The 15,756-nt window shown below is 39.2% G+C and overlaps 1 protein-coding gene across 4 annotated transcripts in view; it reads left to right on the top strand.

Moving 5' to 3' along the window:
- Positions 1–15,756, top strand: part of HIVEP1 (HIVEP zinc finger 1) — a 173,292-nt gene that overhangs the window by 91,121 nt on the left and 66,415 nt on the right. For all 4 annotated transcript variants that reach the window (XM_054018313.1, XM_054018311.1, XM_054018312.1 and 1 more), the window contains one exon: positions 5,421–5,474. In XM_054018313.1, coding sequence (XP_053874288.1) covers positions 5,421–5,474 — 54 coding nt within the window. The remainder of the gene's footprint in view (positions 1–5,420; positions 5,475–15,756) is intronic.

Genomic DNA, 15,756 nt, shown 5'->3' with positions numbered 1-15,756 from the left:
AGGGCATGGAATTTTTTACTGCCCTGCACGATGTAGCTAGGCTGACATACGTTTTAGGTGTAGACTAGGCCTTAGAGTGTAAAATCCTTGAGGCGGGGTACATACCTTGTTCAGGTTTATAAAGTGCTATGAACATTTGCAGTGTTCTATACATGATTAGTAAAGGTATCTGTCTGGTAAGTATTGCTGCAAACAGGTAGTACTCAATGAAATTTTCAGTAAATTAGACCCATGCTAATCCATACACCTCAGGTACAAACAAATTTGGAAGCTTCTCGTTCTCACTTCTCAGCAAAGATTTAGTAAGAGTGCTGTAGTAAAGTGTTATGAAGTATTAAAATTAAATCTTAAAAATAATTAAAATTATAATAACCATTAAAAATTAAACAGCACTTACCGAATATGTGATGGAAGTAAATTTTGTGTTCCATTATTCTTGCTTGTTTGGCCACTCTGTTCAGTATTTCAGAATCAGAGGGGTAGCCATGTTACTCTGTATCCACAAAAACAATGAGTCCAGTGGCACCTTAAAGACTAACAGATTAGTTTTTAAGGTGCCACCGGACTCCTCGTAGTATTTCAGAATGGCTCTCTGTCAGTACAATATTGAAGTTTTTCTAAGTTCAGAATGCTTGAAACTCATCTGTAGTGATGCATATGTTGCAAAGAAACACTTGTATGCAATAGTTATAGTAATTTATTGAAGGACATAGCAGGACTTGCAGGAAGTGAAAAAAAATTCTTGGCTGCATATAAAATGTGTAGTTACCTAGTTATTATTTCCATTATCAGCTTCTCATTGCTTAGGGTAACAGACTATGCTACAAGTGGTTAGGAATTTCTGATGGGCACTTGTTATAGTTTATTTGAAATAAGGAAAACAGAATGCATTTAAGGAGCTCAAAATACTTCTTAATAGTCCTCCTGAAGATCTAAGTAGAATGCAATTTTGTAGCTCTTAGTATATTCAAATATACATTGAGATGGAAAACCTGCTAAATTATCTGAAGAAAGGCAAACATTATGTCTTATGTGCTGTGTATATGCCAAAACATATGGGGAAATGAGGTGGATATCCCACTTACAGTTTTCGATTGCTAAGTAGCATCTTAGTATCAGAGGGGTAGCCGTGTTAGTCTGAATCTGTAAAAAGCAACAGAGGGTCCCGTGGCACCTTTGAGACTAACAGAAGTATAGGGAGCATAAGCTTTCGTGGGTAAGAACCTCACTTCTGAAGTCTTGCATCTGAAGAAGTGAGGTTCTTACCCACGAAAGCTTATGCTCCCTATACTTCTGTTAGTCTCAAAGGTGCCACAGGACCCTCTGTTGCTAAGTAGCATCTTAGGAATCTTAAAGATTATCTGGTTCACAAATAGCAGTCAGGGCTGGAAGAATGTAGACAGTGTTCATTTCCAGATTGCCTGTGAATCCCAGTGATGTAATATACTTTAAAATGTGTCATATAGATATTAATAAAATATCTTGGTGCTTCAACTGTTAAGTACATAAGAACATAAGAATAGCCATTCTGTGTCAGATTGAAGGTTCATCTAGCCCAGTATCCTGTCTTCTGACAGTGGCCAATGTCAGGTGCCCCAGAGGGAATGAACAGAACAGGTAATCGTCAAGAGATCCATTCCCTGTTTTCTATTCCTCGCTTCTGGCAAACAGAGGCTAGGGACATCATCCGTGCCCATCCTGTCTAGTAGCCATTGATGGACCGATCCTCCATGAACTTACCTAGTTCTTTTTTGAACTTTTGTTAGTCTTGGCCTTCACAACATCCTCTGGCAAGGAGTTCCACAGGTTGACTGTGCATTGTGTGGAAAAAATACTTCCTTTCGTTTGTTTTAAACATGCTGCCTATTAATTTCATTCGGTGACGTCTAGTTCTTGTGTTATGAGGAATAAATAACACTTCCTTATTTACTTTCTCCACACCAGTCATGATTTTATAGACCTTTATCATATCCCCACTTAGTCGTCGTCTTTTTCCAAGCTGAAAAGTCCTAGTCTTATTAATCTCTCCTCATACGGAGCCGTTCCATTCCCCTAATAGTTTTTGTTGCCCTTTTCTGAACCTTTTCCAATTCCAATATATCTTTTTTTGAGATGGGGTGATCACATCTGTATGCAGTTTTCAAGATGTGGGTGTACCATGGATTTATATAGAGGTAATATGGTATTTTCTATCTTCTTATCTATCCCTGTCTTAATGATTCCCAACGTTCTGTTTGCATTTTTGACTGCTGCTGCACATGGAGTGGATGTTTTCAGAGAACAATCGACAATGACTCCAAGATCTCTTTCTTGAGCGGGAACAGCTAATTTAGACCCCATCATTTTATAAGTATTGTTGGGATTATGTTTTCCAATGTGCATGACTTTGCATTTATCAACATTGAATTTCATCTGCCATTTTATTGCCCAGTCACCCAGTTTTGAGAGATCCTTTTGTAGCTCTTCACAGTCTGCCTGGGACTTAACTATCTTGAGTAGTTTTTAAGTAATTAAAGAAATAATCTTTAGAAGAACAGTAAAATAAAATTGTCAAAGAGGTTGTATTTCTCTCTCCCATGAAAGCAATCGTGAAAGGTGTGTATAAAAACTGCACCTTTGAGGCTTCATATTTTACATTTTTTTTAATAATTGTCTTCGACAGATCTTTTCCCAGGGGAAAACATTAAAATAAAAACAGGGTACATTTCAGTTATGTCCAGCTCTGAGAAGATATAAATCTATAAAGTCTGTATTGTATAATGTCAGTCAGCATGACTAGATATGTGAACAACTCCTTAATGCTGCCTCTTGCAATAGATTCATCGTTGGGGGCCTGATGCTGCAAGCTGCTGACAACCCTCAACTCCGCACCTCATAGGATCAGGCCCGCTATACAAATTACTGCCTATTGATTTGGTTTTGAGACAGTCTTTTATATGTAATGTACTTAATTTTTGCGTATCTACAAGCATCTAATATGTATGGTATATGCCTCCAAAGTGCTGGTTTCTGGTTTGCTAATGTTTATGGTAAGCAACTAATCACAACTAAACAACTAACAAATTTTAAATAAAACTTTCTGCTGCAGGCTGTGGGTCACATCCGGCTCCCACTGAAGTCAATGACAAAAACCTATTGACCTAAATGGGGGCAGGAGTTCGCCCGTAGGACTACAGTTGTAGACTTTTTTGGCTGTTTAATTTGATATAAATTTGGGGGTCAGTCCTCTAAATGTGCACAAGCTATCCCATTGTATTGGCTGGGACTGTTAACAGAAGTGATGTTACTCGCAAGTGTAAATGTTTGAAGGATCGGGCCTCTGTGTGCATAGTGAATACGAATCCTGTATCTTGTTAGTTTTGAGAGTTAAAAGTACAAGATGGAATAACTCGTACAGCACTTTCTCTCCGAACCCATAAAAGAGTATTTGTATTATAGTTCTCTTCCTTTAATTTTTTTAAAAATTTAAAAAAAAATTGAAAAATAACTGCAGGCTGTTACATCAGTTATTTACAAATAGTGCCAGTGAGCCAAACCCTAACAAATCTTTATGGTGTGTTATTGTTTAGTCTCTCAGATATTAGGAAAGACAGTAAGAAGGCAGAGTCTATCATGGAAAAGTTCACTAGGGGATAGATTATGGTGGATGCTTCCATGGCCTCACACTGGGTAGTGGGAGGAGGTAAGGCCAGCCAGAACTGCAGCTCCTGTTCTCCTGAGAGTACACTAGCTACTACCAAGATGCTCCCCACCAGGAACAACTTACCTGAAAGAGGGTGGGGAGTATCCAGAGCTAAGGTTCCATCCCTCCAGTGTGAAAAACAAGATATCTGAGTGTACTACACCCTTTAAATTCACTTCACCAGTAAAGCCAGTGATTCCCCTGCAGCAGTGCAATTCTGCCTCACCACCAACTATGGGCTGTCCAATGGGACTTGGCCTTCTAAATCACTTAGGTGCTTTTGAAAAATTTACCTCATATCTAAATTCTATAATCTGAACTCAGGTCTCGACAGATAAGTAAAACCTGAATTGGTTCATATCTTCAGTCACTTTGTTTTTAAGTGTTTGCATAGGAATGTCCAAGTTTACCCGTGTGTGTGTTGTTTCATATTTGGGGATATTAAATTTAAAAAACAAACTCACTCCCTAAGATGTTGTATGCATATTTAAGATTGACGTAGAATGCATATAAAAGATACTACATCACAGATGTAGAAAAACTGAGATTAACTTCCACGGCTCTCTGTGAGCTGAGGGGTGAAAACATTATCTACTATCTGTCTTATTTAAGATGAGACTGAGGCATAGTTATACCTAGAAGTCTTTGAACCTGATTGGGTTCATGCGATCTTCCTTGGGAAGAGATCTGCGTGCAGATTCCCTGCTCCCTTGTGGAGTACAGGCTCGGCTACTTCTGGAGCAGCATTCCCCACCACCCCCTCTTTTCCCACAGAGCACCTGGAGGGCTGTTTGCAGGACCATAGATCTGCATGTGGGGAGGCTGGGCCGGGAAATGTGTGTCTTCTTCCACCTGCACATCCATCAGAGTTCAGTACAAAAAGAAATACATCTCAAGGTTGTATTAATTTCCCACTACTCTTCATCCCCGCTTGCACGCACACATGATGAGGTGTCATGGTACCGATGCCCACTGCAGCAGCCTTGCCACTATGGGTCCGTTGGATCCGTTGGTAGGGGTGGGTTGCTGGGAGCGCAGCTAGCATGAAGGCACAGGTTCTCTGCACAGAGGGCCCTCTTGCTGGTCCATGGGTTATGTAGGACAGTTCCATAGTTGGATAAACCACACACAGCTGATGGAACAATTTCCGTCCCTTTGCCTTGTCCTTGGGCTTTACCATGGGGAAGCGCAGTTGGGCCTTTTGATTCTATCCACATCAGTATTTATGGAAAAACAAACCTTGTTTGTGATTTTACATTACCATAATCCTTAATGTTGTAATAACATTGTAACATTTTAACAGCACTCAGTTGATGTTTTCTAAGATGTGTTAAAATGTTTTATATGTCAGTAATTCACATTAATACCTATTTTTTTTATGTAGTTCATTGGACTACATGAGTTACTGCAGATAATGTGAACATGTTTTGGTTTACGTATCAACTGCATATCCCATAGCAATGCTTTTATTCCTTTAGTTCTTATTCTGTGTATGTTAATATATCAGTAGCAATTTAGCAAATGTAGGTGCTAGATTTTACTTGGCGGTATTAGTGTAATGTCTTGTATGACTTACACAATATATTTATTTACATGTGAATGATACATTGCCTGTAAATGTCAATGAGATAATCCAAGAAAGTAGTTAGCATATTAACACCAAGCAGATATTTTAAAGAAATGACTTTTTTACAACTTTATTTTATATGTTAATATGATGTATTTTTTTCTTAAACAGACAAAATTGAAGAAGCACAAAAAGAACTTAATGAGACAGAAGACCAGCAGAAAGGTAAAAAAGCAAAAACCATTTATGGCAAAGCTGATCAAAGCCTTTTGAAGTCTGTGGAAAGTCTCCCTTTGATTTAGCTGGGCTTAGGGATAAGCCAATAGAATGCATGACTGTAGAGCAAATGCTATGCTAACACCCAGTCGTGCTAACAAACACTTGCTTAAATTTAGCCACTTGAGTTGTCCCAATGACTTTGACTGCTGAGGTGAATAAAGTTAAGTCTGTACTGACATTTCAGCTCATACTAGGGGTTTTTAATTGATTATTAATAACTATCTTCTGTCCATGATGATCAACCTGTGATTGGTTTATATGGATTATGAGAGGACACTTATCAGTTATTTTAAAATACAGATGACCTCTGACAGATGAAATCTGTGTGGCAGAGACTAGTGGTCATATAAGGTTGGCTGACAGCAGTAGCATAGGACAGTGGTCTCCAAAGTTTTTTGATCGCGCACCCTTATCAGTAAAAATTTTTTGAGCACACCTCCCCCCTGCTGTGCCGGCTCTACCATTTTTGCCGAAGCGCGCGCACACAAAAAATACGCCGCTTGACTCCTTCCCGAACTGCCGAAGCAAAAAAAAAAAAAAGGCTGCTAGGACGAAGGGAAAAAAAAAAAGCTCCTCCTGCCTCATACTCCCAAGGATCCTCTTGCACGCCCCACTTTGGAGACCACTGGCATAGGAGATCGGTGCTTTGTGTCATAAATGTTAAAGGCATTCTTCTCCTCCTTGATAGTGTGTTTGAAGTGTTATCTGACCTGTTGTAGATGGTGGACAGTTTGGTGAATCTTTGAGTTGCTTATTTTTTTATGAGTTTCATACTTTTTTACAGATCATAGTTTCAGACTTTGATAGCCCATCTGCAAAATAGAGATTACATTTGCCTACATCCTAGAGATGGTGTTGTATCCTAACTAGTTTTCAAAGTACAGGGTCAATCAGTGGAAGAAATTAAAACTTTTAGTATGAAGAGAAGCAACCAGAGGGTCTTTTTAGGAAAAGTTGGATGCAAGCTTTCGTTGTTCTGCATCAGGGCCTTGACATTTCACCAAATATTTGTAAAGGGTGAAGAAAACAAAAATAAATGATTAAATTATAAAATCATCAGGCTTAAAGCTGTAGTGCTATATTTGAGTATCCTTTTCAAATTTAGAGACTCTTCCATTTCCACAATTCAGACTTTATATTAAACTTTAACCACTTCTGGCACATTCTTATTTAGTAGATCCTAGATCCCGGTATATCTTCAGATCAGTTTATAACTGCTTATTTAAGTGATAAAAACAGATTTTTTTTTAAATTGTCAATCTTGCAGTCTAAAATCAGTACAGCTCTGGGAGAGTAAACTAGGCATAATCAACCAAAATGTTAACTATGTTCCGGGCCATGCATGCAGCCAGCAAAGCTGAAATTATGCACCTGGTTACACCTGTGCAGCCCCACTGAAGGCAATAGGGTAGCCAAGATGTAACTGAGGGTACAATTTGAAGAAGATGTGGTTGCAGAGGTCCAAATGATGACAACATTTGGCCTTCAGAATCTACTATTGGGAATACTTGACTTTTTCAGCTTTTAGGCCAAGTTTGAGAGGCAGTTATAGAATTTGATATGGAAATAATTGAGACAATAAGTGGAGAACCATCTGCTACCATTTTTAACGAAGTCTCTTTACAGAGTAGAAATTCACTTTTCCTCTTAGAAAAACTATTATTTATTTTATGTTTTGTTTGTATATTGTACCTAGGTGAACCAGTTGCTAGTATGAGCTAGATTCTGATGGATATCATTTGAAGAAACAATCAAATTCTTAAGGATATTGAAAGATTGAAAAGAATATTTGTATAAAACTGAAAAAGTAATTTAAAATACGGCAGCTTTCATATATTGATGATGAAACAAAGTAAAATATACATAAATTCACCTAAAGTATATGTGTTTCTTTCCTTCTTTCAGTTCTTTTGTATCTAAATTACCAAATGGTTTTTTCAGTTTAGAGATTCCTTAGATAAGTATCTTTCCTATTTAAAATAAATAGAGTAATAAATTCCACAAACTTACAAGCCAACTACTGTTGGGTAATATTGTAATTTACATAACCTGCTTGTAGAGGAAAATGTTTTCATGAGGTGGTTATACATACTTTTTTTTCAGCTGATGGTAATTTGCCAGTGATCAGATTTATAAATGACAAGTGTGCGTGTGGAAAAAGCCATCAAAAGCGTTTTGTGCTAAATACACCTTGTTTTCACTATGTAAAGTAGTCAAAATAAGAATAAAATTGTAATAGATCTTTTTTATCAAAGGCAGGGAGAAAAATAAAGAAGCAAAATAGCAATATTTATAGAAAGACTTCTCTACCTCTGGACCCTTACATGTTCACAGCATGTCCCCACTCTTCCTATCATCTCTCATTCACTATAGAAAGGTCAGCCCCTGTCTCTGGTTGACCCATAATGCACCCTATTGTCATCTTGTTAAATTTCAAACAAGAACATTTATGTTTCCTCCCATGTGGCCTTTCTCACTTGGAGGAGCTCCCCGTAACATCAGCAGAACTAACTCATCTTCCTTCAAATCACTTCTTAAAACCTTTCTTTGCCATGAGCTGTACAAAATCCATGACCGCGGTTAGGCTGCTGTTGTGCTGAGACCACTGCCTGTCAAGCTGACCAATATTGTCTCATTGTTTCCTTGTATTCTGCCGTGGGTCTGTCTGTACCCATCTGTTGTCTCTTGTGTTGCACTTAGATTGTAAGCTCTTGGGACCAGAGACCATATTTCTGTTCTGTTTGTACAGTGCCTAGTACAATGGGGTCCTAGTACATGACTGAGGCTCCTAGGTATTAAGATAATTTTACTAATATTTAGAATAAAGCTACAGCTGGAGAACCAAGACTTTTTAATTTACAAATAACTTGGACCTGATTACGTTACATATACATGAGAGAAGAAACAGTTTGACCATTCTTAATTCAAATGGGAAAAAAAATTATGCAATACATTGAATTCCAGTGTAACTTGGGAAAGAGAGGTTGCTGTTGTAACTGAAGCACAGGACTTTCTCAGGTTCTAATAATACAGGTTTGTCACAGTCATACTGTCTCTCCTGGGACAAGTCACTTTACTTCTCTGTCTCCATCTGTAAAATGGAAATAATAGTAATAATATCTGCCTCATAGGATACTGTGAGCCTTAATTCATTAATGTTTGGTAAATGCTTTCAAATCCTTGGATTAAAAGCGCTAAAGTAGTACAAAGTATTGTTGCTAATCACTAGCAAGAAGCACGTAGTGAATACAGATACTGTCAGCATATCCAAACCTTACATACTAAGCTTAGCTAACTCTGTAGTGAATGCATTTTGAACAATGAAAAGTAGGCCCTGAAAAGTCAGTGGCTAAAATTCTTAGTGTTCCATTCTTCTTTCACTTCCCTTGTGTGCATTAAGGTATGAATTGGCTCCAACAGCAAAAGTGTGAATTAAGGTGCATTAGAAATGTCTGCATTAGGAATATTTTCATAGAGTGTTCAATCAGGTCTAACATGAGTTGTCTTGAACTCAAATAGTTCATGTCCAACATACTATAGAGTCTGCCTCATTCTGGCAAAGTACCATGTAAAATGTGTGTAGTTTGATTTTGCTTTCCCAAAATAAAACATTTTAAAAAGGAAAACACATCCTACCATAATGGGTAGGTAGGGAGAAGAACTGATCATCTTTCAGTAACTAGTAAGGTGTTCAATAAGGGCTTTAATCTGTGATGTCCTTCAATCCTCAATCTTGTCACCTCTCTTGTTCAGTTCATGTATAAAGTCACTGCGTGGAATCATGGAAAGATACTCAAAGTGCCATTAATAGCAATGTCTCCTCATCACTCATAGACTGTGCGATATGCCTACTGCAGTGCCTGAGGAAAACAGGGACCTAGGATGACAGAGAGAGAACTCAAGATAAAATCTGGAAAGATGGAAGTGATGATGATAGGCAAATGAAAGCATGATTTATGACCTCACCCTCCACAGAGGCTGTTTGCCCTGAGGTTTTAGTACAGTCTTTTTGGACTCCTTACTATTTTTGGATACTCAGTAGCATAGGCGTGCGTACAGAGTGTGCCAGGCACACCCTCATGTCTCAAAAAAAAAAAAAGTGGCTTTGCATTTTAATTTAATCGCATGATACGCTCTTTTAGTTTTAAAGTATGGATTGTTGTATTATGCAATAAGCGTCCAATTGCTAATATAGATGTTGTAGAAACGTAAGGAAAGCCCGCATTCACTCACAGCCTGCGTCCCCACTACTGCAGCACTGCATTACCATTGGTCCTCCCCTCCCCCTTCTGACTACTATTTTAGAAAATTCTTTGACCTATATAAGCGGCCACGTTAGGCGTGCCCAGTGCAGTGTTTACAGTGTTTGTAATCTTTGTCACATGTACTCTACTGAAATAACATAACAAGCCAGTGGCTTTACGTTTTAATTCAATCGTATGATACCACCTTTTAATTTTAAAATATGGATCGGTTCGTTGTTAAGATAAGAAAAGGAGCAGACAAACTGAATTATAATGAATGTGCTGATAGTAGTTCAAATACCTCTGACTCCTCGGTTAAGAACTTGCGTGAAGATAATGCCACCACCAATTCCAATGCGTTCAATAAACTGAGTAATGACCAACAGAAACAGACTTTGTCTCTTAGTTCAGGTCAGTGTAGTTCCTATTCAAAGCCATCAAACATTCCATCTGATGACCCGGTCTGTGATATTCCAAAAAATAGATTAGAACGCCAGTCTCGATTATCTAGAGGTCCTTATCTGCCTAGATTGAGCATGTTTACTAGAAGTAAAATAGGGAATAAACGAAGTTTTCAGTCCGATTGGTATTAAAAGTATAGGTGGTTAGAATATAGCCCATCAAAGGACACAGCATTTTGCTTTTAGTGCCATTTCTTCTCCTCTAATGATGCAGCAAACAAAGGTCACACTGATCCAGCATTTATTGATAAGGGATTCAGAAACTGGCATAGGGCTAACGTATGTTTTAAAAACCACCAACTATCAAAATCTCATGTGTTGAGCTGTAATGAAGGGAAACCTATAGATGTATTGTTGGATGAGGGCAAGCAGCAGGCTTATCTGTCTAAACGAGGAGAAGAAGAACGGTGCCATAACTGAAGTGTAATGGAGTGACTGATTGACATTGTGCTGTGTTTGGTGAAAGGTGGGAGACCATTCGGGGGTCACAATGAAAAAGCTGTCAATATGCTCCAAAAATATGATCCCCGTAATGGCAAAGCATGTGCAACGATCTCCTCAAAAAGCTACCGATCTGAGTAATCGCATCCAAAATGATTTAATTGTGGCCTTGCACAATGTTGTGCAACAAAAGATTGTGTCTTCACTGAATGGAAAAATGGTCTCAATAATTGCCGATGACACTACTAACTGTAAAAAGAAGAACAGGAGTACTTGTGGCACCTTAGAGACTAACAAATTTATTAGAGCATAAGCTTTCGTGGACTACAGCCCACTTCTTCGGATGCATAACATATGCATCCGAAGAAGTGGGCTGTAGTCCACGAAAGCTTATGCTCTAATAAATTTGTTAGTCTCTAAGGTGCCACAAGTACTCCTGTTCTTCTTTTTGCGCAGACAGACTAACACGGCTGCTACTCTGAAACTACTAACTGTGGACACCGTGAACAGATGTCCATTGTGGTGTGGTATTTTGACAATGAAAAACATAGTTCAGTTGAACATTTTGTGTCTGTTGAGAGACTATTAACAGTTGATGCTCAGTCTATTTTTGACCAGTTAAATGACGTCCTTGGCATTCTTAAAATTGACTGGTCATCAGTGATGTCGGTCTGTTTTGATGGTGCATTTACTATGTCTGAATGTACTGTGGGAGTTCAAATGAAATATAAAGAAAGAAACAGTGAAATACTCTATGTATACTGTTATGCGCATTGTTTGAACCTCGTCCTAGTAGATGCATGCACTTCAAGCAAACAAAACAGAACTGTCTTTGATTTTTTTGGTGTTATTCAGACTCTTTATGCCTTCATGGAGGGGAGTCCTATGCAACATGCAGTAATGGAGAAGATTTAACAAGAAGTAGGATCTCAGTTGAAGACTTTGAAGTCACTGTCAAACACAAGATGGGCATGCAGAGCAGAAGCAGTGGCTGCTGTAAAACAAAACTACTCGATCATTTTCCAACTTTACAAGTGATTATCGAAACCACTCACCTTGCTGATGCTAAAATAAAAGCTCATCTTTGCCCTTCATATGAAGTATCCTATTCTCCAGATGATGGTAAAAGTGAGTAAGGCTCTTCAAGCTCCAGATCTCAACTTACTTACTGAAATGAAGTAATGAAAAGCTTGCATAACTCTTTGGCTGCGATGAGAAGTGGCCCAGAATATTTTCAATCTATTTTCAATGACTGTGTGAAAATGTGTGTAGAGAATGATATATCGATTACCCCAGTTAAGAGAAAAACGTCCACTCGTATTGATGACGCATTTGAGTCCCAGCATCACTTTGATACAAAAGAGAAGCAGGAGAGAATAACTTCATTTTACCCACTCCTAGACTCAATGATTACCGGCATTGACCAGCGATTTGAATAGAAGACTTGTAAAACTATGACTGCAGTGGGAAAACTGCTGAGCTTAGACATTGGCAGGGACGATATGCGAATCATTGCCAACAAATTTAAAGTGTCCTTGGATGAGTTGGAAGCTCAAGTCGGATTGCTTCGGGGTTATGATGGATCTGTTCCTAAAGATAGCATTACGAACACCACTAGTGAGTGGCTTGATTGGCTAAAGGAATCAGATCGGTCTTCCATGTTCCAGGACTTTTACAAATCTATTCAATGCTTTGCAGTCTTACCTATTACAAGCTGTTCACGTGAAAGAGCCTTTTCTAAACTAGCACATGTAAAAAACAAACTAAGAAGTACAATGTCCCAACAGCGCCTCGACTCACTCATGATTTTGTACACTGAATAAGAATTGGCTTCGTCAGTTAATTACAATGATGTGATTGAGGAATTTAAGTCCATAACACCTGGTGAGCGACGTCTCATTCTCTAGGACAGGAAGATGAAGAAACCTTAATCTGTTTTAGTCAATTTAGTCAATTTATCTGGTTAAAGATAAAGATCATGAAAATTGACTGTATCTTTGTATACGCCTGTTATCACTACAGCAAAAAATTGGTATTTTGTGTCTTATTTTTTAAGTAAAGTTTAGTTGTTAATTTTAAAAAAATTAAGTTTAGTTAAGTTTCAGTTTCTGTGGGTTTGTTTGTTTGAATAAAAATAATGTCCTTTATGACTGAGTATTCAATAAATGTTTGCCTTTTTAAATAAAATAAAATAAAGTTCCCTTAATGAAATATGCTGTGCACGCCTAGGCTCAGAAGTATTAGCCAAAAGTGCCTTCTTTTTATCTTATACTTGCTGGAGACTATGCCTGTGCCTCTGGAAGAGGACCTAGTCACTGTGATCCATTCATTTTGTATTTGTAGGTTAGCTTCACAACCATAAAGAATAGACGCGAACTTCTTTTATTTTAAATGAAAGCTTAAATTCTTCACAAATTGAAGGTTTAATTCTCATTCCACATTCACCATGAAAAGCTCTCATTTGGCAGTGGGTTTTTTTTAAGCCATGAGTTAACCTATTTATTCTCTTTGCTTGCAACAGAGCTGCCTAACTTTGAATTTTCTAAATGCCTTTAAAGTGCAAACTAATAATCGTTTGTGTAATTCTGTTGCATGTTTTCTTTGTCTGGTTTCATAAAGTCTTTGTTCCTGTACATAATTACCACATATACAAGTGCCTATTAAGTGATTCTTGGTACATCAGACTACAAGATTTTAAATCTATATGGGATATTTTTCTAAAATACAAGGTGTAGCACAAATAGGAGTTATGAGCTTGACGCAGGAATTATCATTGGTTATGTAGGCTGTCAGACTAGATGATCATAAGTCTCTTCTGGCGTTAAATCTATGGGGAGGTCCACACTTAGTGTCTGTACTCTACCCGCTGCTGTATGCTCACCTAGCATGGGTATAAATCGCAGCGTAGACGGTGCGTCATCGATTAGGGCATTAGAACCCTAGGGTATATACCCCATCCGACTCTGTGCATGCCCATGCCTCCCATGTCTACAGTGTTGTTTTTAGCAGTGGAGTGTCCCACTGCTGGAGCCTTTGCCCACTGCCTCTTCCCTGCTCAGCTGCGTGTGGACACGGCGTGCCTTTCACCGTGGCATGTAGCTACACATACTCTACATGCGGCCGCAATGTCAGTGCTTGCTTACGCCAGTTCAGACAAGGCCTATGATTCTGAGTAACTCAAAATTGGGTGAGCAGACTTGTTAGACATCTGTCTGCTGCTGCTGCTAAGAAGTGTGACTTATTGGGGGGTGGTGGGGGGGAGGAGGTCTTTTCATTTTCAAAGCTTTTTATAAACTTATTCCTGCTCCTGAAATAAAGTAAAAAACTCCCATTGACTTCAGTGGGAGTAGGATTAGGCCTTACTCCTCACTCCCTGCCTCCTCTGTTGGGTAGCTAATTAAGTCTCAATATTCTCATTTTACAGATGGGGAAGCTGAGAAACAGGGAGGTGGTTAATTTCCCTAGGACACAGGAGGAAGCAGTGCTAGAGCTGGGTGTGACCAGGTATACAAACCCCACGCCAGGCAAGAATGGGTTAAATAGCATCTTTGGGTTCAGGCAGCCCCCTCCCGCCACCCTGTGGCACCTGTGAGGCATGCCGCTGTTGGAGCAGGAACCTTAAAAAGGGAGGCGCTCAGTTGAGAAGGCCCTAGCCTGGGGAAGTAGATAGGCCTCTCCTCCTCAGCTCCCAGAAAAGAATCGAGCAGAGAGCCAAGCAATTTTGGGTTACCTGTGAGCAGAGCAGTAGGATAGATGGCTGGAGGATCCTGGTAGGACAGAAAAGCTGGTGCTGTTCTTTATGTCTGTTTAGTTTCCTTTTCTTTGTTGCTTTGAGAACTGGGATTAGGGGTTTGATCCTGGGGAATAAGAAAGAGGTCTGACCATACAGACTTTTGGTAGTTATTACAAGGGTCCTTGGGCTAGGACCCGGGATAGAAGGAGGGACTGGGTTCCCCCACAGCCAAACTGGGACCGGAATGACTATTGGGACTGGGCCAGGGCTCTTGATTTGATGTGAGATCTTGGGTGAAAACCCTGGTTTACCTCAAAGGGGGTGAGACCAAAGGTGACCCTGCTGGAGGGCCAATTCACAAAACAACAGGGGACAACAGGGGACCTGGTCAGCAGGACTACAGGGGAAAAAATATGCAACTTTGCTCCTAGCCACAACATGGTGTACCAGCTGGTGAATTTGTTTGCCATATTGGGATTGAAACTCAGCCGTTCCTGGTTCCCAAGTCTGCTTGGACCACAAGGTCATGTCTGTACCTGCTGTTTCTATTTTGAGGGAAACCTATTTTTGCTTGGGGTTTTTTTTGTTTAGTGGTGCTCTACGAAGCAAGAGCTGGTATTGTTTTGACAGTTAGGGAGATAAACAGATTTACAATTTTAAAATTAAAATGTCATCCTCTGAAACTGTTATGAGAACTTTATCATACTAATGTGATGTTAGAGTAATAGTATATTGACTTTTTGATGAGTACAGCCAAGTTTTTGAGTAACAGTTCAACAAAAGAGAGATACCAGAATGCATCTATCACATTTTTTTCAAAGGGACACTGTACAGGTTAGCATGCCCCAGATGTCCTGAATCAGACCCCACATTAAAAAAAAAAATCTTTCTGATAGGTAAACAAGAAATGAATCCTCCAAAACTAAGGCTATGCTGCAGTGTTAAACCTGCAGCAGGGTTTTGTGCCCCACCAACACTGGAGTGAAGATATTTGGTTTATTGTGATTGCAGATATGTTTGTGTACTTTGTGCTGCCCTGCCAATGTTTACTCAGTCCTTGTGAGCTGGTAAGGTAATGAAGTTGAGAAGAATCTAGAGAGAACAGAAAGACTGCATGAGAGGCACTCATGTATCTGAGATCAGAACAAACTCATTCCTTTTAGATGGGTATATATCTAACCAGATGGGTTGCCTGTTGCATCACACTTGAACTGGCGTAAGCAAGCACGGACACTGCAGAATTTTGGACTCTGGGTTCCTGTTAGCTTCCTCAGTCCTGTGTGGACTCAGACATGATTACTGAGTCTTTTTAGAGGTTTCCCTAGATCAGGTTTTTGCTCATTTAGTTA

This window comes from Malaclemys terrapin, chromosome 2 (assembly GCF_027887155.1).
Source record: "Malaclemys terrapin pileata isolate rMalTer1 chromosome 2, rMalTer1.hap1, whole genome shotgun sequence".
In the NCBI taxonomy this organism is placed as follows: Eukaryota; Metazoa; Chordata; order Testudines; family Emydidae; genus Malaclemys; species Malaclemys terrapin.
The sequence above is the reverse complement of the archived record's forward strand: the minus strand, read 5'-3'. Positions and strand labels throughout refer to the sequence as shown.